Consider the following 25,961-nt stretch of genomic DNA (forward strand, 5'->3'; position numbering starts at 1 on the left):
ATTATAAATATTTTACTGAGGAAGAGAATTGGCAAATAGAAATCCACAGACAATGAAGTTTGTACCTCAGACACCCATATACAGACTATCCCAAACCAGAGGGTTCTCAGCAGTCCTCTAGGCCACATAGCTGCCATGGTGGGAGTTTTGTGCTGTTTGATAAAAAGTAGAAAATCCCCTTACTCGGTTCCCTTATTTGGTACATTAAAAAAATTCCTCTGAACAAATAGGTTTGTATCTCTTCTGCTGGGATGGCTTACTTGTGGTTCTATTCAAGAGAAGAGAATAGGCCTAGTGCCTCTCCCAACCCAGGCTACTTTAGTTTTCATAGCCAGGAACACCCATGCTTCATCTTCTTTCATTTCTTCACCTTTTGCTTTGCTTTTGCTTTGGATCAGCCACTCCCTCACATGCCCATGCCCTGCTTAGAAGAGAGCAAAGGGAAGCGCCTAATTAATGTCCACAATAAGCTTGTAAAGTCTTATTTAGTTGTGGGACTAGGGTTTATCTAGGGAGCCCTGCTGGTAAGTTGTTAAGCACTTGGCTACAAGGCGAGAAGTTGGCAATTTGAACCCAGCAGCCACTCAGCAGGAGAAAGATGAGAAATCTGCTTCTGTGAAGATGACAGCCCTGGAGACCTTGTGAAGCAGTTCTGCTCTGTCTTTCTAGGGTTGCTGTGGGTTGGAATCGACTTGATGGCTGGGTTTTTGGTTTTGGTTTAGGGTTGATTTTAGTCTTAGCTTGAACTTGGAAAAGAAACTGTTCAGGGTCATTGGGAAAGAGGACTTTATCGAGGAAGTAAAGGGAGGCAGAAGGAATCGATATTGGTTAGGAAGGAACCAAATTGAGGCTTCTCTAGCAAGCCTAGCAGGATAGGCTTTGATTTAATGTAGAAGGCAAAGTCAGCTGGTGGCCTTGGTGAGGAGTGTAACATGAAGGGGGATTTTGAGAAGACTGAACTCTTTTCAGAGGAAGAGACAAAGGAGCTAGAGCGGGAGAGAGCAGATAATGAGACTTTGAAAGAGGGCACCTCGTCCTCTTTCTCTAACAACTCCCATATCATGGTGCCCACTAACATGCCATCTGTCCATTTGTACCATTAAAATCAAACCAAGGTACACATTTTTAGACTACTTTAATAATACCTTTTTATAGCACCTATAGTGATGGCTCAGTTTAGCATGAACATATCTGAGACTATCAGCCATGCACATACGACCTTCCTTTGCTGGGTGCTCTGTTCTTTGAGAGCCATCAGTTCAACCAAAGCTTCAGAATCGATTTCTGTTTCTGAAACATCTTGTATTTATTTGTTTAGGTCCTAATGCTGGTCCTGATGGTCTTATTCCATGGACGAGGTTCTGTAAGGTGGGTACTGTCTGGGTTTTATACGTAACTTAGATTATTTGCTTACTTTGGCATGTTTGTCTCTTCCCCAAGGGGCCCCTAGGGCAAGTTGTTTCCTTTGCTTCAGGGTGGAAGGTTGAAATGTAAGTGTGAGTCTGACAGGAAGCACCTGGCTGGGTGATAACATTCTTTCATGTCCAAAATATGTCTTCTGTTTGCTCACATTGGCCCTTTGCCTGGCATGATTTAACCACATCCATATGAAATATGTTCTCTGTGCCAGAGGGGCATCCTAACTGACCAGAGGAGGTTCTGGGGGCCTGTTCAAGCAGAGGGACCAGTTGGAGGGAATAATTAGACCCTTACAGGGTCACTAGAGGAATCTCTGGGTGATGCAAATGGTTAAGCACTCAGCTACTAACTACAAGGTTGGCAGTTCAGTCCTACCCAGTGGTAACTCAGAAGAAAGCCCCAGTGATCTTCCAAAAGGTGACAGCCGTGAAAACCCGGTGGGGTGCATTTCTACTCTGCACACTGTGCCATGAGTCACAGTTGACTAGAGGTCAACTGATTTGGGGTCAACAGACAGTGCAGAGAGCTCACTCTGCTTGGAGTTTACTGCTGTGAGGGAGCTTTTGTTTTCATGGTTCACCTGGAGGTCATTCCCCGGCTGGTCTCCTACTGTTTGGAGAAGGAAGCAGAGCCTGGCCCAGGGAAATGGAAGGCTCAGTGTCTGAGTACCCATAAGCTGGGAGGAACTGTCATTCCGTTCTGTGTGATGCTGTTCCTCACCTCTGCTTGCCACAGCTCTGTACCAGACAGTTCTGCCTTTGGCAGCAGAGGAACCTTTGCAAATCAAAATCTGATGGTGGTGTAAACTTTCACCCAAATCACAATAAAAATTTAAAAAAAAAAAAATCTGATGGTGGGAGGGGGTGGGCATGATTAGTCACTACCTTGGATTTCGTTTTTTCCTAATAAATGCATTTGTATACTTTCAGGAAAATATCAATGATAAAAATTTTCCATTCTGGCTTTGGATTGAAAGCATCCTTGAACTTATTAAAAAACACCTGCTCTCTCTCTGGAATGATGGGTAAGGGTCATTGATAGATGTATTTACTTTCATAGCATACATCCATTTTCTTTCTTTCTTTTAAATCTCTGAAATGATTTTTCATTTTATTTTTTTAAACTTCTTGTGATTTGGGTGAAATTTTACAAAGCAGATTCATTTTACATTCAGCAGTTCATACACACTTTGTTTTGTGACACTGGTTACATTCCCTGCAGTGTAACAGTTCTCCTCCCACTTCCTCCCTGTGGTTACCCTTTCCCTATGTCCTTCTTGCCTGTGCATTCCTGCCTCCCTACATATCTCCCTGTGCAAATGCTGCCCTCCTGATCTCCCATGATTGATTGTTCTAAGGAGTACATCTCCCTGGTTCAGCTTGTAACCCTGTCTCTTGTTTGGCTGAGAGTTGAGCCATAGGAATGAATCTAATTCTAGGCCCAAAGGGTGACTTGGGGCCATGATCTTGAGGGTTGCACTAGTCTATTCAGACCAGTAATCTTGGTTTTTCTTAAAATACTGAGTTTTGTTTTGTCAAAAAAACAAAAAATCTACTGCCATCAAGTTGATTCCAACTCATAGTGACCCCCATTGAGTTACTAAGGTGGTAAATCTTTGCAGAAGTACATCGCCCCATCTTCTTTCCACGGAGTGGCTGGTGGGTTTGAACTGCTAGTCTTCTGGTTAGCAGTCAGATGTCTTAGGCAGTGTGCCACCAGAGCGCCTTCCCATTCTATCCAGGATCTCTAATTTTGGTCCCTTTCTCAGTGGTTGGCATTGGGTAGCCGGGCACCATCTAATTCTTCTGGTCTCAGGGCCATATTGGCTGAGGTTCTCACTAAAAATACAAGTATTTTCCAAACTAAATTTAAAAAAAAAAATTTTATTGTGATTTGGGTGGAATTTACAGAGCAAATTCACTTCCCATATAGCAGCTCACATACACTTTGTCTCATGACATTGACTGTAATTTCCCACGAGGCAACAGCTCCCCTCCTACTTCTCCCCATAGTTACCTCTTCCCTGTGTCTTTCCCTCCCATGCCTTCCAGCCCCCCGAGCTGTATCCCTGTGCATACACAGCCCTTCTGTTCTCCCATGATCTCTCTAAGGAGTGTATCTACCTAAGATAAATGTTCAGCTCATATGCCTGTCTTTTGTTTGGCTAGAAGCCACAGGAGTAGGTTCAGTTCCACTGAAGGGCAGCTAGGGGCCATAGTCTTAATGGTTCCACCAGGCTCTATCAGACCAGCAAACCTTTTTTTGTGATTTTGAGTCAAAACTACATTTTTTTTTTTTTTTTTTTTTTTTTTTTTTTTAATTGTGATTTAGGTGAAAATTTACAGAGCAAATTCACTCTCCGTACAGCAGTTCACACACACTTTGTCTCATGACATTGACTACTATTTACCACAATGCAACAGCTCCCCTCCCACTCCCTCTTCCTTGTGTCCACCCCTCCATGCACTCCTGCCCCCCGAGCTGTCTCCCTGTGCATAAACAGCCCTTCCTTCTCTCATGATCGTTCTCTCCAAGGGATGTATCTACCTCAGGTAAATGCAAAACTACATTTTAAAAAAAATAATAACTAAGAGCCATTCCTGAATTAATTCATTCATTCTACAAAAGGCACCTATTATATTGTCCTTAGGAAGGAAGAAAAATAAACTTTTTAATTGGGTAAATTATTTCTAACTTTTTCTCAAGGTCCATTGGTATTTCAACAAAGACTTTAACTTGATGAGAGGTGCTAGAATATGAAAATAAATGGTCTGAGCCCTCCTCTCCAGTGCAAAAAAGAGGCATGAAAATCAGACATTTTCATGACCTTAAAATCAGGATGTAAAAATGAAGAACTCATTTATCTAGCGAGTGTTTAATGCCCATCTATCTAGAGCATCCTATGGGTACCATCTTACAGTTTCTTCTGAGCTCTGGTGGTGTAGTGCCTAAGGCATTGACTGCTAACCAGAAGGCTGGTGGTTCAAACCCACCAGCCACTCCTTGGAAGGAATGTTGGGTGATCTACTTCGGTAGGTATACCACCTCAGAAACCCAAGAAGGGGTTGCTGTTGAGTCAGGATTGACTCCACGTCAGTGAGTTTGTTTTTTTGGTTTTATCAGTAAAATGGTTCCTGGAGCATCGGATGTGGAAACATGTTAAATGATTTACATACTTTTATCATACATTTGTTTTGTTTAGTGCCACTTGTTGTCTTGATTTTTAAGTTAGCATGAAAATTAGAATCCTGACTGAACAAAGTGCCTCCGCCAATCCTCTTTCAACGTGCAGGTGTATCATTGGCTTCATCAGCAAGGAGCGAGAACGCGCCCTGCTGAAGGATCAGCAGCCCGGGACCTTTCTGCTGCGATTCAGCGAGAGCTGCCGGGAGGGCGCCATCACGTTCACGTGGGTGGAGCGATCCCAGAACGGAGGCGGTACGTGAGGATGCTGCGCGAGAGTGCGAGCACGCATGCGCTTGCACACATGCACATTCCTCGCCTGTTTGTGAAAATCCTTCCTCCTTAGAAATCAGCCTCGACAGAAGAGTATATGATATAAAATTCTGTTTACCCTCAACTGAGATTCCCAGAGAGGGCTTAATAAGTCAGCATAAATATTTGTGAATTCTTGCACGGTGAGGATGGTGGCTTTTTTAAAAGACAAGGCCAAATCCATCCTTCTGTTTTGTTAGGCCAGTTATCTGTAGATTAAAGATTTGAGTTAGTGTAATCTGCAGACAGTTCTTGGAAGGGACTGGCCCAAACAGGCATAAACTTTCAGATTCACTTAGGGTAATCCCACATTAAAGCAGACAGGTATGTTGCTTTAAGGGAATGAGCTGAAATGATTTTCTTTCTGAAGTCATTGCCTGTGTTCTGGTATGAGCTTAAGCTGGCAACTGAAGACTGAACCACTGTGGGCTGCTTAGGGACCCTTCTTTTGCTAGTCAGTGTTCAATAGCTGGCTGGAGGAAGTCTGAGGCTGCTTTGTGCATCAGTTGCAAAGAGGGCCTCGGGGTCTGGGTGGGCTAGCGGGGATCTGGAAGGCCCTCTCTGGCCCAGATGTCTCCCTCTGCAGTTGTGAAATTCCATCATTAAAAGGTTAATTCTTTTGAGATTTGAACACTTTTTGACATTTTGACCTTCACGGACCCTTGAAGACAGTAGGTCTCACTTTCAGCTTTCAGAGGTGAGCTTCAACAAACACTGATGCCTGGACTCCACCTGTAGAGATTCGGATCTAATTAGTGTAGGATCTGGCCTGGACAGTAGGATTTCAGAAGCTCTCCAGGTAACCCTTATGAGCCACCAACCTTAAAACCCCTGCTTTAAAAGCTCTGGTTTTTCCTCGATGTAAATACATCTGTCGTCTTCATTAAAAGTACTAAAAAGCCTTTTAATGGTTTTAATTCTGGGTGGAAATATGTTAAATTATTCATTGTGTTTTTCTCTTAAGTTTCTTAAAAATAAGTTTGTCCCCCTCATCATACAGCTCTGCTTTCCTCCTGCAGGGGCTGTTGGCATGAGCTGCGGCCCTCCACCCTGCCTTCAAACAGAGTGGTTGAGAAGTTACCCATGTTATATACTGGGTTTCTACTTGACCACTTGAGTCTATGGCTAAAAAACTTTGAAAACAATGGCATTGTAAAAGAAGTTTCTTGGGATGAGGCTGAACGGCAGAGATGAGGAAGCAATAATGAGAAACTGCTGACCTTTCACTCTTACTCTGTTTGAAGGACTGACAACCAAACTGATTTGTATGTCCAGTGGCTTCCGTGCTTTCATCAGGAAGATGCAAAAATATGGGGCACTGTACTTGTTCTGTTTATTTTTTCTTCTGAAAGAGTGAGAGAGCCTGTTGAAGGCAGTAGATATTAAAGCCTGCTGCTTCCCTCTTCTCTCCTGGTAGAAGTAGCTGAGAGTTGGAGGGAGTGTGCTAACAAAAACCAGTCAAAGGTGAATAAAACCTTTGGTAAGCAGGAAAGCTGGAGCAGGTTGGCACTAGCTGCAAAGACTTAGGATGCCAGTGTGGCCTGCTTTTCTATGGCATGGTCCCCAGAGAACCTGAACAGCAGTCTCTGGACTGTGGGCACCCAAGAGTGAGGATTCTGGATAAATTAGGAAAAGCAGTCTACTTAAGGCCAATTTAAGACCAGCAGTGAATTAACCTGTGATTTATTACATTAAGGATTAGAAGGAAAGGTCGCAAATAGGATTTTTTTTTTTTTGTTTAAACAGTTGTTTTCCAGCTATTATCACTTGTTTTAACAAACAAATTGATTTTTGAATGTGAAAAGTAAAACAGAAAGTGAGTTTACCTGTTAGTAATTTCATCTGTCGCTTGAGCCAAGATGACCTAGCTAGCAATTAATTATTTATCTACCTGTGGGTAGCATGTTGTTGAAGAGGCAGGCTTGTAAAGATGTCTAATACACCTTTGTGGCCAAGTTTGCAAATATTATATAAATTTATATATATATAAATGTAGTAAATATAAGTAAATATAAATGTAATAAAAATTTCAATGTTACTGAAAGTAATAGTTGCCTTTATTTTTCTCTTTTAAAGAAAGGATTATCATTTATTTAGAAACAAAGCAGCATGCTATATCTGTTGTAACTCCTCGATAATAGTTCTTAACAGGGTCACTCAAACCCATAAACTCTATAATGTTTTGTCATCCACCCCCCCTTCTCTTTCATTTTGGGGTATTCCATGGACTTACTCAGCTTTTCTTCTTTTTAGAACCTTATTTCCATGCAGTTGAACCCTACACGAAGAAAGAACTTTCTGCTGTTACTTTTCCTGATATCATTCGCAATTACAAAGTCATGGCTGCTGAGAATATCCCCGAGAACCCCCTGAAGTATCTGTATCCAAATATTGATAAAGACCATGCCTTTGGAAAGTATTACTCCAGGCCGAAGGAAGGTATGTGGGGAGAGAGAGCAGTCATTACCCTGAAGATAATAGTGTATCCCAGTCATTCCTGGGGTGTGAGAGTTCTTATTTTATCGTGGTCCAAAGAGGTAGGGGTTCATAGCACAAACTTGCGCCTTGTAAGTGCAGGAGCGCCTGCAAAGATCCCATGCCTGCTGCCCACCGCTTTCTGCGGAGCTGGGACTAGCAGGCTTGCAAAAGATGTTACAAACCACAGCACAGGTGAGGTATAACATGTTCTTGACCTGACACAGCCAGTAAGAAGTGAACAAATAACTCTATATTTAGGGGTGTTGGAAAAGTCCTTTTGTGGTTTTGTGTGTTTGTTAAACATCGTTATGTTTCGCACATGGAAAGGGATAACACCTTAGCCAGCTGATTTACGCTAGCCTGCTTGTGGTAAGGAGCCCTTGGATAGTACGAATGGTTAAACGTTCAGCTGCTAACAGAAGGTTAAGTTCAGGTCCACCTTGGAAGAAAGGCTTGGTGATCTACTTCCAAAAAATCAGCCCTTAAAACCTTGTGGAGCATAGTTCTGCTCTGACACGGTCCTGTGAGCAGGAGTCAAATTGATGGCAGCTGATTTTGCTAGTAGTAAAATTGAGAAACTGAGACCTAGGAGAAGTCAAGTGGCTATCGAAAGCAACTCGGTTTTTATACTGGTTTTAGCAATTGCTGTGAAGAGCAGCCCTAGGCTTAGAACATGGGTCTTCTGCCTCTCAGTCTTCACTGAATTGTGAAAAAGTTCAAGTTAGACTTTTTAGTACTAGTGGACTAATACCACTAAACTGCTTATCTTGGGTTCCAACTTCTTGTAGAATTCCAAGCCCTGGAAGGAGAAAGCTCTCAGCTTGACTTCTGTACAGCAATCCCCACCCCCTTTTTTCTAGTTGCTTCTGCATTCTCAGCAGAATCTCAGGTGACTGAGGCAGGATAGTCTTAAAGTTACTGGACTCCAACCTGACTCTAAAGAAAAATTAATTTTGACCAATGAGAAAGTTGATTGTTTTGTGGGTAACCTCTGCTAATGGACAGTGTTCCCCGTGTGTTTGCTTTCAGCACCAGAACCAATGGAACTCGATGGTCCTAAAGGAACTGGATACATCAAGACTGAATTGATTTCTGTGTCTGAAGTGTAAGTGAGCACTGAAGAGGGCCATGTTTAAACACCTCACCCCAGCCTTGCTGGGGCCTGTTGAAGATGCTTGTATCTTGCTTTTCCACTGCAATTGCTGCCGCTGCCACAGCTGAACATGTTGAAAGATCATAATTAGACATCCCGGTGTCACTGCCAATCAGCATCCTGCTGCTTTTAAAAACAAAACAAAGTTGTATTTAAGGTATATCAATTCTCCAAAAGCTGATACTGTGAAAAAGTGTAAATAAAATAAACAGAAATTGATCAGAGTGGGAAAGTAGTTCTTTTCAATCTGGAAAAGGCCAAAGAAGTGATTGAGATACATTTTGTCCGTTTGCTTTTATTTTGTTGTTTCATTTTATAAAAGGTAGAAAAAAAAATTTGGAAAAGTCATTGTCAGTTATTTGGCCTGCAGCACTGTCTTGGGGTGAATGGATGTAGCCATCATGTAAAAACACTCTGTGGAGCAGCTTTATCTGCATACAAACCTCAAGGTAGGGATGAGGGACTCCCCAGACACTCTCTGGTGCTTCTCTGTCCAGGGTGAGCCGAGAGGCATCGTCATCTCAGGGTGACACGACCACACATGCTCACACAGGTTTTACCAGGCAGAAGCGTCACAGGTTCCAGTCTGGCTACTGCTTTCTTACTTATATTTCTAGAGTCCTATACGCTACCCAAGGGGCAGGGTTGGGGACACAAACCTCCCATTTTCCGTTCTTTTCCAATTGTATTTTACAAGTGTATTTATTTACCAGAAAAAAAAAAAAAAAGTGCTAATTCAGAGTCCTCGGGTGATGCCAATGGATAATGTGTTTGGCTGCTAACAGGAAGGTTGGAGGTTCGAGTCCACAGAGTTGCCTTGGAAGAAAGGCCTGGCAATCTACTTCCGAAAAATCAGCCCCTGAAACTCTGGAGCCCGTTTCTACTGGGACACTCATGGGGTCACCATGAGTTGAATCAACAGCGACAACTGATTTAAAAGTGATCATTCATGCTTAGGCCAAAGATAAAACGTCTAAATGTGTACCACTGCTTTCCTAATTTGGATGTTAAAATTTGTTTTCCTTTCTCCCCATTTTAGTCACCCTTCTAGACTTCAGACTACGGACAACCTTCTCCCCATGTCTCCTGAGGAGTTTGATGAGGTGTCGCGGATAGTGGGGAATGTAGAATTCGACTCTGTGGTAAGTGTCGGGGCAGGGATGTTCTCACTCTCTGGGAGCGTGTGCCCTCTGAGGGAGCCAGGCTGCTGTCGCCAATTCTGGGCCTGTGCAAGGTATCAGAAGGATCCTCCAGTGGAGCCCAGAAACGGGCCCTGACAAAATAAGCTATGACAAGTTAGGGCCTGCTGCACTTCAGCAAGCTCCATCACCACCAGGATGTTTCTTCCTGGCAATCAGAACCTTCCGAAAACTGAGAGATATTTCAAACATTTTAAAGTTCCTCCTCTGCCTTTTGAAGTTGTCTATGTAGAAATTTCATACGATAAGGAGCTTTGGCCTGTGTCTATGAAGATGTGTTATTTCTGGGGAGGGAGCAGGGGTATGAGAGTGACAGTCATTGTGGGGACTTGCACTTAGCTAGCAGCAGTGAAACACTTTCACCTGCTTTGCATCTGAGACCTGCCAGCAGTATATGGCTGTGAAGGATTGCCAAGAATCAAAAAAAACACTTAGTGAAACAATTAACAAGTATCATGAGAATAAAAATATGATCCACAAAAGAGCCAGGTTCCTTTGGGAGAGTGTTTTCCAGTGTATTCAGTAGTGTTGTTTGCCTTTCAGCCTGAAATCCTTTCTCTTAAAAATTTTGCTTGGTTTGCTAGATTTTTGCTGATAGTATTTGTTCTGGTTACCTAGTGCCGCTCTGAGAAGAATATACCACAGATGGGATGGCCTTAACAAACAGGAGTTTATTCTCTTACAGTTTGGAGGCTTTAAGTCCTGGTTAAAACTGCCAGGCTCTAGGGGCTGTGTGAAAGCCCTTCGACCTTGGGCTTCAGCTCTGCCTCTTGCTCCCGGTCCACTGAAGCTAGAGCCTTTTCTTCATTCAGGCAGCTACTGGCTGCTGAGGCTAACAAGCCCAAGGTCAACAAATAAAATGGCACAGTCCCAATGTTACCAGACCACACTACAGGCCATTAATTCAAGTCCATTTTAGGTCCCAAGGTCGGCAGAGCATGGCAGATTGCTGAACAATGACACATGCAGGGTCCAAGCATGCCATAAGCTGTATCTTATATATGGGAAGCAGACCACGTCCCTAAAGCAGCTACTCAGCTGCTTGTGGCAGGTCCCACCATGGAGTTGATTGCCAGTCTCATCATGGGGAATAACTACTACCAGCTGCCCAGCCACTCAACCAGGCCCAGCCAAGTTGACACACAAACTTAACCACCACGGTATTTAAAAGTTTATTTTTTAAAATATGTTTAACACTTTAAAAAAAAATCCCAAAGACTTCCAGTAAGATGGTGGAATACACAGACAAGCTCTACAGACTCTTCTTCAACAAAGAAGAACCAACTGACAGAGATACAGAAGATAATCCTGGAACCCTGAGCTTTGAAAGGAACTATACAGAAGTGGATTAGGCACAAACTAGTGGAAAAATCTGAATGAAAACAGTGAGTACGGAGATGATCAGAGCAGTGGACCCTTGGTTACTCTGACAGGACCAACAGTCTGAATGTTTCCAAGTGGTGTTGGGACCTGATAATTGACCTGAAGATCAGATGTGGTCACCAAGGGCTGCAGGGACAACTGCACTAGTGGCCTATGACTAGGAAGGGAAATAGCAAGGAGGGAGACAGCCTGAGCTGTGGACTTCTGGCTGTCCGGAGAGCACATCCATTTTGATCGTTGACACATGGCAGCCATTTTGGATATTTAAAGTGACTGAGGGTGCAGCCATTTTGATTGTTTACAAACTGAGTATGTAAAGTAACAGCATTCTCATTAAGATTCCAGAGACCTAAGAATAGGTTCCTTTCACCAAAGATAGCAGGGACTATATGGGAGGCTGACAACAGGAAAGAAGACAGGTGGTAATAAGCGTGTCAGTGCTGCCAGCTAGCGAATAGAGGAGCACAGCACAGTACCCTGCATATGTAGATAACATATAAACAAAACAAAGAAAATGAAAATCATGGGCAACTTCAACATATTATCACCAATTAAATATAAACACAAAAATGTCACAATGCATTGGAGACAACAGAGCATCACAGTCCACACAAAGAAGGAAGATAAAGCGTTTGAAACAAGGGAGCAGGATACAGACCCAAAACACATCCCTGAGGAAGGTACAGGATTGGAACTCCCTGATAAGGAATTCAAAAGAATTATGTATTAGAATTTAGGTACCTTCAACAAATTGAGAGACAGAGCAAAGAAAACACTGACAAAACTGAGGAAAACACAGACAAAACCCTAGAACAATTTAGAAAGCCAATACAAAAAAAATGACAAAATGAAAAATTAGAAATGATACAGAACCTACAGAAAAAAATCCAGAAGATTAATACTAAATCTTCAGAAATAGATAAGATATTGAACGGGCAGAGGAGTAGAACTGAATCAATGGAAGACAGAATGAGTGAGATTGAAGGCAAATACCTCAATACTTCTTTGGAAAAGGATAGCATCAAAAGGAATAACCTACGTGTAATCGGAATTCCAGAACAAGAGACAAATATAACCACAGAAAAAATTGTCAAAGATTTGTTGGAAGAGAATTTTCCTGGTATGATGAAAGATGAGAATATATCCATTCAAGAAGTCCAGCGAACCCCAAACAGGATAGACCCTAAAAGAAAATCACCAAGACATATCATCATCAAACTCGATCAAAACCAAAGACGAATCCTAAAAGCAGCATGAGAAAAATGAAAAGTTACCTACAGTGGGCAACCAATAAGAATAAGCTTGGGTTTCTTGGCAGAAACCATGCAGGCGAGAAGACAATGGGATGGTATATATAAAACCCTGTAAGAGAAAAATTTCCAACCAAGAATTACATACCCAGCAAAATTGTCCCTCAAATACAATGGTGGAATTAGGACATGTCTGGATAAGCAGAAATAAGGGAATTGTTAAAACCTTAACAAGAGATGGTAAAGGGAGTCCTTTGGACAGAGAAGCAACAACAGCAAACAACAACTGACCATTAACACACATGATGACATAACCCAGAAACCAGCCCAGTTATAGAAGTATTCAAAGTAAATAAGCCTACAAGATTGTCAACAGGGAACCAGAGACATCAATTGACAAATGAAAACAACTTCAAACCAACGGAGGGAAAAAACTGTGTAGGTACAGAACTTCTAGATGGTAAGTAAATCAAGACAGCTACAAGATAGAACATAGTGTTCTAAACTTGGGAAGGAATTATAAATCACAGGGTAACTCAAAGAAAAGTGATAAACCTTCACATCAACATAAAAAAGAGGACCAGCACAAATATTTAGCAAATGCCAAAACAATAGCAACAAAGGAAGTGATGACGTGATTCATAAACAAAACGAGCACAGCACAGAAAATTATATGGAACAAACAAAGCAACACCATGAAAAACCACATAACAAACATGACAGCAACAAACTCATACGTGTTGATAATTATGTATCTGACAAGGGACTTATCTCTAAAATTTATAGGAAACTCTTGACACCTCAACAACAAAAAGATTAACAATCCAATTAAAAAATGGGCAGAAGACATGAATGGACACTTCACCAACGAGGATATTCGGGTGGCCAGCAAATACATGAAGAAATGCTCATGATCATTAGCCATCAGAGAGATGCAAATCAAAACAACAATGAGATACCATCTCACCGAGCACTAATGGCAAAGTTCAACAAGACAGAAAATGGCAGATGCTAGTGAGGATGTAGAGAGATTGAGACTGTCATCCTCCGCTGGTGGGACTGTCAAATGATACAACCACTGCAGAAAATAGTATGGCAATTCCTTAAAAAGCTGGAATTAGAAACACCGTTTGACCCAGCAATCCCATTACTAGGTATATATCCTAAAGAAGTGAGAGCCAGGACAAGAACAGATATATGCACATCCATGTTCATTGCAGCACTATTTACAATAGCAAAAAGATGGAAACAACCTACATGGACATCAACAGAAGAATGGATAACCAAACTGTGGTACATACACACAATGGAATACTATGCAACCCTAAAGAATAATGTAGAATCTTCAAAACACCACATAGCATCGATGAACTTGGAGGACATTATGCTGAGTTAATAAGTCAATCACAGGAGGACAAATACAGTATTAGTTCATTGTAAAAAGTCAAGGAAAGGTTTATATATGGAAAGGAATTTTCTTTGTTGGTTTCCAGGGGTGGGAGGGGAGGGGAAGGAACACTGCCAAAAAAAAAAAAAAAATGCATTGACCCATGTCACTTTAGTTTTGTGTATTTCACTGTACATAAATTACATTTCAATAACTTCATCACTGTGTAGCTGGTCCCTGGCAGACTATGTGCTCAGTTAGGGGGAGGGAGGGAGGGAGGAAGGGATGGGAAAAGATGAGAGAGGGGGAGAGGTGCCCTTGTCAAGCATTCCCAGCCATGTTTGCATTTCCATTGCATGAGTGATGTCCACTTAGATTCACTTTCTGGTGTGTAACTTTCTTCATCCTTTTCCTCACCTTTAGAAGTGCTGGCTGACATCGGTAGAGACCATACTTTCCTGATTGCTGAGGATGAAAAAAGCTTAGAAAAATGCATGGACAGTGTAGTCACAAAATAGATCACTTCGTATTGGCAGATATAAAGTGAACTTTTTAATATGCAGCTTATAAATAAAGCTGAAGAGCCCTGAAAGTGCTTGGCCTCTAACCGAAAAGTGAGCAGTTCAAGCCCACCAGCCACTCTGTAGAAGAAAGACACAGCAATCTGCTTCTATAAAGATTTAGTCTTGGAAACCGTATGAGGCAGTTCTACTCTGTCTTACAGGGTTGCTCTAAGTCAGAATCATCTTGATGGCAGTGGATTTGGTTTGGTTGTATTTAATCTTTATAAAAGCAGACTGCCATGTTTTCTTCTATGAACCGGCATGTGGGTTGGAACTGCCAATCTTTTGGTTAGCAGCTGAGCACTTACTCACTGTGCCACTGGGGCTCCTTCTGGCACTGGTTAAACAAAATAAAAATCTGAGTACTTTGTAAATTGTGTGATTGCTGTCTCCAGCCTTGGTATGACTTCCACTTAGCATGCATGCATGGAATGACCTCTCTTGGAGTTGGCTGGTTTCAGTTAAGTCTGGAGGTTGCAGCTCTGGACTAGGGATAGGACAGAGGGCCAGTGCCTGATGCTGCCTCCGGAGCAAGAGGATGAACCCAGTGCTCCCGAGGAAAATTGTCCAAGAGAGCCATATTTCACGTACTTTTATCCTACATCATGACTTGGAAAAAAAGGTAGTCTGGGCCTCCCGTACAATAAACTTTCTCTTCTAGGAGTAAATGAGAACTAGCCTACTATCCTAGAGGCCTTTGACCAAAGCTCATAAAGAATAATTACTAACAGGAACACGGGGCAGTGGTGGTTCAGTGGGAGACCTGGGTCTGATTCCCAGCCACTCATGCACAGCCACCACTCATCTGTCCGTGAAGACTTGTGTGGGGCTAGGAGGCACTTGACTGCTAACCAGAAGGCTGGCGGTTCAAACCCACCAGCCACTCCTCGGAAGGAGGGTTGGGCAGTCTACTTCTGTAGAGATACCACCTTGGAAACCCAAGGAGGGGTTGCCATGTCGGGTCCGACTCCACTGCAGTGAGTGATGATGCTGAGCGGGTTTCAGCAGAGCTTCTAGACTAAGATGGACTAGGAGGAAAGGCATGTGGTCTGCGTCTGAAAGTCAGCCATTGAAAACCCCATGGTGTCACAGGGGACAGCACGCTCAATTGACATCACATACTACACAAAACATTGTTCCACCTCCTACTTCGGTGAGTAGCGACTGGGATCTTAAAAGCTTGCAAGCAGCCATCTAGATGCAATGATGAGTCTCTCCTCGTCCAGAGCAAAGAAGAATGAAGAAAACCAAAGATTCATGGAAACAATTAGTCCTGATGACTGGTACACCACACGATCTGCAGCCTGTATGACTATGAGACCAGTAGAAGTTGATGGTGCCTAGCTCCTGCTGTCAGCCATCCAGAGGGAGATCTATGTAGGAGATCCTGCATAGAGAGGGAGAACAATGTGGAACAAAACTCAAAATCATTTGGGAAAAGAAAAAAAAAAAAGGGACCAGGTTTACTGGTCTGATTGAGCCTGGTGGAACCACTGAGACTATGGTCCCTAGCTGCCCTTCAGGTCTGGAACTGAACCCACACCTGTGGCTTCCAGCCAAACAAAAGGCAGGCATATGAGTTGAACATGTACCTGGGGTAGATACACTCCTTGGAGAGAACGATTATGGGGGAAAGAAGGGCTGGTTATGCAGAGAGAGACATCTCAGGGGGCAGGAGTGCATGGAGGGATGGACACAGGGAAGAGGTAACTATCAGGAGGAAGTGGGAGGGGAGCTGTTGCATTGTGGTAAATTGTAGTCAGTGTCATGAGACAAAGTGTATGTGACCTGCTGAATGGAAAGTGAATTTGCTCTGTAAATTTTCATTCAAATCACAATAAAAAAATAAATAAAACCCTATGGAGTACAATTCTACTCTGATACACATGGGGTCACCATGAGTCTGCATGACCCCAAGGGCACTGGAAACTGAGCAGCAGGAATGCTGGGAGAGGGCAAAAGGAGTTCTTAATACCCTTTTTCTATTTCTCAAGCCTATACCTGAACACACTCATTTGTTGTACCTGCTGAGTGACCTTTAAGGGAAATTCATTTCCCCTTTTACTCTCTCTCCCTCTGACATGCAGTTAAGAGTTGCTTCTTCCTGGTTTTGCATGAGCAGATTTGTCACATTGCTCTGTCCCCCAACTTGCATAACAGCAAAAAGCTTTATAGAGCCTGGATGAGTTCACAAAATTAAGCCAGCAGGCTGCCCAGTAATAATCTGTCAGCATTGCTGGTATAAAAGGTCATGGATTAGCCCAGGGATTTTAAATGGTCAGTACAGGCTGGCGGCCCTCTAAGTCTGTTTGTTGCTGTTAGAAGTGCTTTTGTACTGCTCAGTCATTTGAATGGACAGTAATGTTAAATATGTGAATCTGCACTTGACAAAGTTAGTGTAATAAACTTAACTGTGTTTTATCTTTTTTCAGATGAACGCAGTATAGAGCATGGATTTTTCTCATCTTCTCTGGCGACGTTTTCCCTTCTCGTCTGTGGTTCCCTCCTGCTTCTCTGTTTCTTCACATCCTGTGTTTCTTAGGGAAATGAAAGAAAGGCCAACAAATTTGCTGCAACTTGTTGATAGCGAGTGGATTTTTCCCTAAGTCAGAAACGTCTGTTACTCTGAAAGCCTTCCTGAATCTTAATGAAGGTAAAATTTAAAAGACACTCTCCCCAGAGTGTGTTTTGCAGATGGAAAACAACCAAATAAACCCAAAGCATCAGAACTAGAATGAGAGGCTTCGGAAAAGGCCTGAGGTTTATCAGCCTCAAGCAAATGCTATGCATAAAGTCAGCACCTAGCTGTTAAAGGTCGTTGGCGAGATCATATGGTTACTTAGAAATGGTATATATTTCTATTTTGAAGAATTTTTATTTTATGGAATCAAAACTGCTCTCTGTCATAAAATGGCTGGAAGTTTTCCACTGGTATACCTATAAAAGAGTTCAAAGCCAGTGTATAAAAAATCATATAAACTGTTTATCAAAGACATTCATCCTACATGTAAGGAAGATGTTACGTTCTGGTTGCCATATATCATACCCACTGCCGTCGAGTCAGATCCGACTCATAGCAGCCCCTCCTTGGGTTTCCGAAGCGGTATCACTACGGAAATAGATTGCCCAACCTGCCTTCTGAGGAGTAGCTGGTGGGTTTGAACCACCAGCCTTCTGGTTAGCAGTCAAATGCCTTAGGCACTATGCCACCAGAGCTCCCTATAGAAGGAAAAAATTGTGTTATTTATTTTATTGAATCTTCTACACTGCCCATTTAAAATTAAAGACAAATTGTATCCCAGAATTAGCTTTGTTGGGAGGATTGTATTTATTACGGTTATAAGATACTGATTCGTTTTAATAGAAGCAAGTACATTTTCCAGATTGACGAGTAGTGTTTCTGTTTACACTTTAGTATCCAGAGCTGAGTACACTCTTGCTTCATCATGGTCACTGGTCCTCTAACAAGAGGGCCAGACCATTAAGTGCAGCTCTCTCAAAGCAAAACACATTGTTTTTCAAGAAGCTAAACTTAGTAATAAAAACCCGTTTCTGCGGAGTCGATTGGTAGCACGGTGGTTAAATGCTCAGCTGCTAACCGAGAGGTCTATGATTCTAACCCACTGGTCGCTGTGCGGGAGAGAGATGTGGCAGTCTGCTTCTGTTAGATTGGCACTCTGCTTCCATTAGATTACAGCCTTGGAAACCCTCAACACTGTCCTCTAGGGTCATTACAAGTCGAAAAATTAATAATAGATACAGATAAACTCTGAGATTTAACTCAGGATTTTTAAATGGAGTAGCCTTTATTGTTATTAGCTGATACTTTATTTCTTAGACATAAAATACAATTTTGTCATTGCTGAATTCAGAAGAAAAAAATAGTAATTGACAGCCCAAATCATTAACCAGAAGTAATACACAAATCTAATCATTTTAAAATTCATGTCCTGTGTAATGGCTTTGAGAACTGCATGTTTTTCACTGATAGATGTGTTTCTCTCACAAATACATTTGCAAATGGTTCCATTATCTCTCCTGTGCTTTTTCCAGATCAAGTGTATTGTGTTACTTCCCCTCTTCCTTGCTTAGCAGTGACGTATAAACATGGTGTGGAGGCTGGGTTTGACGTGTTCTCCTTAGGTAACGTTCAGAGACTGTCTTCTGTGTGGATGCATCGTAGTTTTCTGTTGTCAGCACCACAACTATAATATGTATGCTGTATTTTTCTTTAGTGGGGATAGAGTTTTCTTTAAATCTGTTTTAAAATTGAAGCTAAAGTATATGTGTTGTATTAAATGTAATATGCACATGGTACTTTCCTTGTTTCTATATACAAAGTAAAGCCTTCTCTCAGTTTTTATGAAAAATGGCATGAATATGACAAGATTCAGGTTGATGTTTTAAATTGAAGTGATGAAGAAACAGAAGGTAACATTTAAAAAATACATTGTTTCTAATTACTGGCATTTAACTGTTTGTTATGTTGTTGCCCTTTGAGAAAGACATATGGTTTTACTTCACTGTACTAGCCAAGAAGCTTCATTTTTAGGAAGTGTTAACATTCTAATGTTAGTCTCCTATTTGCTGTAAAGATTTTGAAGGTTGCTGGTTTAATGCTTCCCTTATTTATGATTAAATATAGAAATATATCAGTTCTCATTTTAAAAGATCAACAGTATTGCCCTTTGATACCCTGCTTATTATAATCAGAATTGCTATATGAGACTAAAAAAGATCAGTGGAAGAGATCCCAGAAGAAACATTATTAGAGCAAGCTGTGAGGGGTGCCCTGAGAAGTAAACCAAAAAAACTACTTTGGTCTTGGTGACCACGGTTACCTCCAGATGCACAAATAATTTGGCATTTGCTTTGAATTTAATTGAGGGATTGCCCATATTTAAAAAAAAAAAAAAAAAGTCTACTTTTAAGTATTTGTTAAGTGGAACTCTGGCCGGTCTCCAAAGCAGTCACCTGAGATCCATCCCTCCACGAATGGGTGAGTTGTTACTGAGAAGTTAGCACGCTCACACTTTAAAAGCAGTGCCATTTCTCTCCAAAGACATTATAAGCTAGAAAGCTCTGCCCTTCTTCTTTAAAAAAAAAAAAAAAATTTATTGTGATTTGAGTGTAGAAAGCTTTTCCCTTCTTAAAGTGAGAAACATTGTGATGAAAGATAATAATAAAAGACATAACACCAAAAGGCAGTGAACAAGTTAGACAAAAGAAGTCTCAGGGAACAGTGGTATAGGCTTGAATTCTTGCATCCAGCCAATCATTCTCCTCTCACAGCTGCAGCATGTGCATCTCGGGAACACAGTTTCTTCATAGCGAACACTGAGAGCTGTATTTCTCCAGAAAGTAAAGTGTGTCATGTATTAGATTCTGTGTAGTTGATCATTACAAGAAGTAACTAAAAGGATCCTGCCTTAGGAATGCTTGTGTGTTTTAAAAGGATTACTGATTGAGCCTGGTGGAACCAGGTTTATAGGGTGTTCCATCCACAAGCAGAGAGCTTATGTGCATGTCTTGGGACAAATCTCAGCTTTCTGAGGTGGTGTTAAGTGGCAGCAGTTTATTTATTGCCTGTAAGCTAAATATGAAATATGAGATAAGACTTCATGAACAAAGCAGTCATGTTGTTACGTGTGACTACTTCAGAGAAAGGGTAGGAAAAGGCTACCAATTGTTTTGGACCTACCTTTTGAACTGAGATGTTGTTTCCAAAGTATTTCCTCGAGTGGCTTCTTTTAGTTAAGATATATGTTTATATATGTGCTATGAGCCAGGCACTATTCTAGATATTTGGAAAACACTGGTAAACAAAAATAGGCAAAGATCTCAGCTCTCATGGAACTTACATTCTAGCAAGATGTTCCGAGCTACCGGATTGTATGTTCTCATGCACAATCAAGTGCACATACGTAATGCTCATGAGCAACCTATGTATAGATCAAGAGTCAGGCATTTGAACAGAACAAGGGGCTACTGCATGGCTTATAATCAGGAAAGGTGTGTATTGGGGTTATAGCCTTTCACTATATTCAGTCTGTATGCTGAGCAAATAATCCAAGAAGCTGGACTATATGATGACTGTGGCATCAGGATTGTAGGAAGACTCATTAACAACATGTAATATGCAGATGACACAAACTTGCTTTCTGAAAGCAAGGAGGACTTGAAGCACTTACTGATGAAAATCAAAGACTACAGTCTCAGTATGGATTATACTTCAACATGAAAAAAAAAAAAAAAAAAATCCTCACAACTGGACCAATAAGCAACATCATGATAATTAGAAGATAGAAGTTGTCAAAGATTTCATTTCACTTGTATTTGCAGTCGACACCCATGGAAGCAGCAGTCAAGGAATCAAATTATTGCATTGGGCAAATCTGCTGCAAAAGACCTCTTTAAAGTGTTCAAAAGCAGATGTCATTTTGACTACTTAAGGTGTCCAATACCAAGCCATAGTATTTTCATTCACCTCATATGCTTGCAAAAGATGAGCAATGAGTGAGGAAGACCAAAGAATAATTGATGCTTTTGGATTATGGTGTTGGGAAGAATATTGAATACACCATGGACTGCCCTCAACGAGATGGATTGACACAGTGGCTGCAACAATGGGTTCAGGTATAGCAAGGATCGTGAGGCTGGCCCGGGACCAGGCAGTGTTTTGTTCAGCTGTGCATAGGGTCACTAAGGGTCAGAGACGACTTAATGGCACAACAACAACTTAATGAAGAATAAACAAATATGTGTTGGAAAAAGTACAGCCAGAGTGCTACTCAAAAGTGAGGATGACAAGAATTCATCTCACCTACTTTGGGCGTGTTATCGGGAGGGACCAGTCCCTGGAGAAGGACGTCACCCTTGGTAAGGTAAAGGGTCAGTGAGAGAAATGAAGGCCCTCAACAGGGGGCATTAACACAGCGGCCACGGCAGTGGGCTCAAACACAGCAGGGATTGTGAGGGTGGCACAGGACTGGGCAGGGTTTGGTTCTGTTGTTTGTAAGGTTGTTATGAGTTGGAACAGACTAAACGGCACTTAACACAAACGTGTTCTAGTGCACTATCTTACTTATTAAAACTTGGTTTTGTAAAGCATACATAGCCAAAAGCTAGACATAATTTAAACACTATATAAAAATACACAAATTTCAAAAAAATTGCCCTTAAATCAATTTTAGAAACACTACAGAGAATATTGTTTTTAGGGCCTTCTAAGGTTGGGCAATCCTACTTCCGTAGTGATACTGCCTCGGAAACCCAAGGAGGGGTCGCTATGAGTCGGGGCCGACTCGACGGCAAACAACAACAACAACAACAACAGAGAATATTGTTTTTAGGGCCTTCTAAGACTACTTTATATAGTTCTTACATGATACGGACTCAGTAATACTCAGCTTCCAAGTTTTGGTGAATTTAGGATTATGTCTTTGCTGTAATCATTGAAAAATAGAGCCTTGGTGGCACAGCGGTTAAATGCCTGGCTGCAAACCGAAAGGCTTCAGTTTGAACCCATCAGCCACTCCACAGGAGAAAGATACGGCAGTTTGCTTCCGTAAGGGTTTATAGCCTTGGAAACCCTGTGGAGTAGTTCCCATCTGTCCAGTCCCTATGAGTAGGAATTGACTCAGTGGCAGTGGGTTTTTTGGGTTATAGTTACCTAGAGCTCTGATGCACAGTGCCTAAGGCATTTGACTGCTAACCAGAAGGTTGGCGGTTCAGACCCACCAGCCACTCTGCAGAAGACTGGGCAATCTAGTTCCACAAAGATTTACTGCCTCAGAAACCCAGAAGGGTCAGAATTGACTCAGTGGCAGTGAGTTAAGTTTTTTTTTAGGTACCTAGAAGGTAGAAAGCTGTCGCATACCTATCAGCAAACTATGAATTCTATTTCATAGCGGTATTACACTACTTTAATACCTGGTTGTTGGTATGTTTTTAGCCTTTCCCTTGAATGAAGCAGTTTTGATACTGTTTTGCTATTGTGACTGCTTGTCCGGCTTACCTCCTAGCAGGCTCTTTGTTGACTCTTAGGAGCAGCAGGAAGCCTCAGGGATGGGGCACACAGTGTCCAGAGTCCGGTTGGGGCTGTGCCATTAGACTTCAGAACAGCAGTACAATTCCTAATCTTGCCTTTAATGCCTTCTGTACAGCTCTTTATCTCCTTTTTTCACAACAGCTTTAATTTTCTAACCCTTCCCCTACCAAAACACACCTATCTTCTCTAGGAAATCACATCCTTTCCATATTTAACTCTAAAACCCCCCTTTCCCTAAAAGCCTTTTTTAATTGCCACATCACACACTCGTGGACTGTTTCCTTCTGCTGGCTGGTTTGTGATTTATGAATTTATTCATTTTGCCATAAAGATTGTTGTTGTTAAGTGCTGTCGAGTTGGTTCGGACATGGAGACCCATGTACAAAACAGAATGAAGCACTGCCAGTCCTGTGCCACCCTCACAAACAGTGCTATGTTTGAGCTCATTGTTGTACATGAAAGGAGGAAGATTACCCCACTCCCTTAAAAAAAAAAAGGCCCGCCACAACAGAATGATCACGTCGTATCAGGAATGAATAGAATTTCATCTTTCATTGCATAGGATTATTCATACATTCTATTTCCCCTGCGCTGATGTCATGCTTGTATCTGCGGGTGTGTGTGTGTATGTATGGCTGAACTTGACTATTTGGGGACTCACATTTTAGCATTTATATCTCTAAAGCCCTGCAGAAGTGAGGCCTTAGCTAATTGCCATGTAGCCAGATATTCCATCCATAGGGGGCACAAGATGTTGTAGGATGTAGGCAGAGAATGTGGGACTGAGAGTTCTGTACCGCAGCTCACTGTTGTGTCTTGGCTCCATCTATAAAAATGAGTGAGATTAGAGAATTTGTAAGGTCTCTTCCAGTTCTAAAATGTTAGTAATACAAGTGACGTAACACTAGTTGACTTCCATAGCAAAGCAGATTACTGGTGACAACCAACTTTGATAGCCATGGTATTTATGTACCTCATCGGTGTACACTAACCCTAAGCCTGCAGTGAAAGTGTCAAGTGCTCTGAGAGCCAAGGATTTCTGGCACTGGAAATGAGTGCCGTTCCCACACAAATGAAGCAGGTGGGGTTTACCAGCTGGTCCAACTCTGATCCTAGTGTGGCAGCACTAAGTTCAATGCCCCAAATAGACTTGGCTTTGTGTATATAACCTCTCCTCTCATTGAGGAGTTAGAACCACTCCTGTGGAAGGAAGGACAGAGTTAATGATTCAATTCAGCATTAACTGAGCACTTCCTAACTGTAAGAGGAGAATGCTAGCTTCTGGAGGACTGGAAATATGGCCTGCCTGTCCTCTCTCCTTCAAGGGTGAACTTACAGGAATCTTAATCATTGTGGCACCTCCACTTGACACCTTACATAGTACCTGGCTCATAACAGGCATTAGAAATGGTTTCTTGATTTGAACCAAGTAGGTATTGGCCCAAGGAGTTCCCATCCCATGCAAAGAGGAGAAAGCTTTAGTTAATATTAAGGAAATTAGCTTTGACACAGTTTTTTTGATACATGTATTTATTGTGCTGTAAAAAGCAACACTACCTGATTTCATTTAAAATAAATATTTCCCAATTTCAGAATACTTACAACTTACAGTTTTAAGATTTCACTTATGGAAGATTCTAGAAGCAAATACATTCAAGCTGTGTAATCCCCAGGAAGAATCCCAACATCAGGTCATTCAGTCACTGCCAGACAGACAACAGGGTCAGATGCCCGACTGCTAATCAAGCTCTGCAGCTAAAGGGCAGTGGGGGGCGGGCAGTAGTGGGGTGCAGCACGTCACACCCAAAGATGAGTTCATTAGAACCAAGACCAGCAAAAACAAGTGTATACAAAGCTTTAAATTAACCTCACCATATAGAGTCCGCATGATACATAACAAAGTACATGTGATTCTAAAACCAAAACAAAAAGATCTTTGGAGTATTATATTGATGGCAGCATGTAACAGCACAGTCAACAAGCATTTAAACCAAATGCACTTGCTATTGCCAGCCAACAGCAAACAGCCAGAGCAGAAATCAGCAGTCATAAAATAACACCAGGTAAATGAGGGTCCATGAACTAAACCACAAAGATTTTATGAAATAGTTTTGATCTGAGAAACAGCAAAAACACTCCTTGTTCCCCAAGAAAAGCTAGAAATCCTCAAACCTCTCTCTCTTTGAGGTATGCTAGGATAAAGTGTATGTACAATTCCTAGCAAATTGTGTTCTTTCATTTTTGGAGTCCCTTTCCACCTGTACTTTCCAAATTATTCATGCACAAAGACATGACGGGTCTCCATTTAACATGAAATGGCCTCTTCTTTAGTATTAAACTATAAAACCAAACTCACTGCCATCGAGTTGATTCCAACTCATAGCGATTCCCATTGGGTTTCCAAGGTGGTCAATCTTTACGGAAATAGATTGCCCAGTTTTCCTTCTGCAGAGTGGCTGGGGGAATGCCTTAGGCACTGCACCAGGGGAGCTCCATTAAACTAGAGAGTCCATCAAAAATTACACAATAGAGGATTAGAAGAAACTGGAGTGATCTAGTGGTCCCCTAAAGAGAACCTTGATGTAGAATTTAATGACAGATTTCAAAACAATTGTTACTTGTAGCAGTTCCCATACTATTGATAAGTTTGGTAGCTCAGAGCATTTCAGGATTTATTCTAGAAGCTGAAGACTACCTTCTTGAAGTGGTACATCCTTTGACTATACAGACTGATGAATCTGACCGATTTGTACTTAACTTAGTAATCTGTCTCTGCTTCATCTGCTGAAGACAGATGCCAGAGATATGAGGCATTTCTGACTTACTGTGGAAAACATGAAAACTGCATAGTATGCCAGCACCCACTTTCCTGGCTAGAGGAAAGAGGCGAGTAGCTAAATAGGAAGAGAGGCTGGACTAAGGGGATATAGAAAACAGAAAAAATTTCAAAAGTATTATAACTACATTTACACGTGTTTTGGTCACCAAACAGATTCCCTGATAAAGTCTAATCATAACTGGTCTATTGTACTAACAGTTGTTAACTAATACAATCCTGAAAGAGTTATGTCATGAAGTTCGGGTGAAAGGAGACATTTTAAACACACAACCCTAAATGTGTATTGTTCAAACACTCAAACTAAATCTGTATTTGAAGTTTTGAAAATCACACTATTTGCTTCAGAAGGCAGCCTTGATCCATTTGGACAGACTGCACAACAGAGCTTAATTTGTAAATGCGTATCAGCAGATCATCACTATAAGTTGAAAATTCATAAAACACACACAGAAAATCATGAAGACCACACAGTTAAGCTAGCATTGGTAACTATTTCTTTTACATCAAATGGTACAATGCACGAGGTAAATATTGCTCACATTATGGAGGGTGATTGTTTTTATTTCTATTTTTTTTCCGAAGAGATCAAATTTGTCCTGTGCATACAATGAAGAAAACACCAATAACACTGAAATGACAAATGTAAAATATACATCACTACCAGATAGAAATGTACATGTTCATTCTTCATAATCATTATCCACAATTAAATAGGTAAGTGATTTAAACATTGGGATGAAGACTG

General features: G+C 41.5%; 1 protein-coding gene across 1 annotated transcript in view; it reads left to right on the forward strand.

Moving 5' to 3' along the window:
• The window catches only part of STAT1 (signal transducer and activator of transcription 1), a 34,842-nt gene extending 26,341 nt beyond the window's left edge, over positions 1-8,501 (forward strand). Inside the window, exons 17-21 of the mRNA XM_007940941.2 lie at positions 1,319-1,368; positions 2,349-2,443; positions 4,712-4,857; positions 7,168-7,353; positions 8,422-8,501. Coding sequence (XP_007939132.2) covers positions 1,319-1,368; positions 2,349-2,443; positions 4,712-4,857; positions 7,168-7,353; positions 8,422-8,501 — 557 coding nt within the window. The remainder of the gene's footprint in view (positions 1-1,318; positions 1,369-2,348; positions 2,444-4,711; positions 4,858-7,167; positions 7,354-8,421) is intronic.
• Positions 8,502-25,961: the final 17,460 nt, after the last annotated feature.

The sequence above is a fragment of the Orycteropus afer genome, unplaced genomic scaffold (assembly GCF_000298275.1).
Source record: "Orycteropus afer afer isolate SDZICR_OR568_19922 unplaced genomic scaffold, OryAfe1.0 scaffold00001, whole genome shotgun sequence".
NCBI lineage: Eukaryota > Metazoa > Chordata > Mammalia > Tubulidentata > Orycteropodidae > Orycteropus > Orycteropus afer.